Here is a 1,540-nt window from a genome sequence, read left to right as displayed (position 1 = left end):
CATGATGTACACCTTTCCCTAGAACTTTAAGTACTGACAGAGGTACTGATTGGGTCGGCCGCTCGACTACGACAAATCTGCTATATCCCCTTCCACGTCTCTTAGCAATATGTGCACAGTTTCTAGGTTTATTTCATGTGTTTGGCAACGTGTTTACTGTTCCCTCTTTGTTCGGTACATTATAAAACGCATTGTGCTCTTCTTACATACGGAAAGCTCCACCCAAGACTAAGCTTTGCCAGCCCTTAGTATACAAATCCGTTCATAACGTTCTTCGCCGTCTTCTGATTTCCAGTCTCCATTGGTCTCTGTCTGTCCAGAGGTTGTCGTCTATTCCTTCTCTCCAACTCCGTCTAGGTCTCCCTCTCTTTCGTTTGCCTTGCGGTGTCCAATTCAGTATTTTCTTCGGGATTCTGCTCTCTTCCATTCTTTGTACGTGCCCGTACCACCTGGGTTGGTTAATCTTGGTGTCTTCTGATATTCTGTGTTTAACGCCCATGATATTCTGAATTCTTTCATTTCTTACTCTATCCAGTTTCGATTCCCCGGCCGCGCGCCTCCAAAAGTCCATTTCTGTAGCTTCGTGTAACTTAAGGATTCTTTTTTTCAAAGGCCATACTTCACTAACATAACTAATGATGGTTTTAACTATGCTGTTATAAATTTTGTGTTTGTTTTCTGTTGATACGGCCTGATCCCATAAAATACTGTTGAGTTGTCTAATTGCTTGTCTTCGCTGGTTGTTTCTGCACTTAATTTCTTCATCAAGGCTACCATCGTTGGTAATGTGCATGTCAAGATATTTATATTTTTGGCATTGTTTTATCTCTTGCTGTTGCTGTTCTAGGATTAAGTTCTGTTGTTCGCCGCCGATACACATATATTCCGTCTTCTTAAGGTTTACCACCAGCCCTCACTTGTTATACTCTTTAATTAGTTTGCGGGTCATATATTCCAGGTCCTCGTAGTCTTGAGCCAGTATTATTTGATCATCAGCGAAAATTCACTGATGCTTGGGCAAAATATAATCTCTAGAAGTACCTACATACCAAAGACCTACAGAATTTATGTCAATATAAAACAAACTTATATTTACAAATGGAGGATAACATTTTGCATTTCCAATTATTTGTATCCAATTTGTTTCTATTTCTAACGTTCTTTTTTTCCGTGTTTTTAATATAAAATAAAATAAAAGCCTCTTCCTGAATTTTTACTTGTGTACAAATATAACTAACTTCGAACCAGAAACTTTTTTGATTTTAAGATGTGACCTTTCTCTTTGAGAAGAAAAAAGTATTTAAGTTTTCTAATTAAAGAAATTTTCCGAGTCGAAATCCGGAACACGTTCCCAAAAATCCATCTTAATTAAAACATTGAAATGTCTGTACTCTTTGAGTAAATATATTTAAAAAAAAGCTAATAATATTAAGCCGCTCGTCTTATGCTTAATTTAATGCTATTCTCATTTGGCCAGCGAAAGTATAGCGTAAAAATAGTTAAAGAATCGCGCAGGATAATAAGAAAGGACTTTAATATT

General features: G+C 36.9%; 1 protein-coding gene across 1 annotated transcript; it reads right to left on the bottom strand.

Annotated features, from left to right (window-relative positions):
- Nucleotides 1–262: 262 nt before the first annotated feature.
- On the bottom strand, nt 263–880 carry LOC115886839. Its single transcript, XM_030906143.1, has one exon. The coding sequence runs from the start codon at nt 878–880 to the stop codon at nt 263–265; it is 618 nt and encodes a 205-aa protein (XP_030762003.1).
- Nucleotides 881–1,540: the final 660 nt, after the last annotated feature.

Source organism: Sitophilus oryzae, unplaced genomic scaffold, assembly GCF_002938485.1.
Source record: "Sitophilus oryzae breed Bouriz unplaced genomic scaffold, Soryzae_2.0 scaffold_499_pilon_pilon, whole genome shotgun sequence".
Taxonomy (NCBI): domain Eukaryota; kingdom Metazoa; phylum Arthropoda; class Insecta; order Coleoptera; family Curculionidae; genus Sitophilus; species Sitophilus oryzae.
The sequence above is the reverse complement of the archived record's forward strand: the minus strand, read 5'-3'. Positions and strand labels throughout refer to the sequence as shown.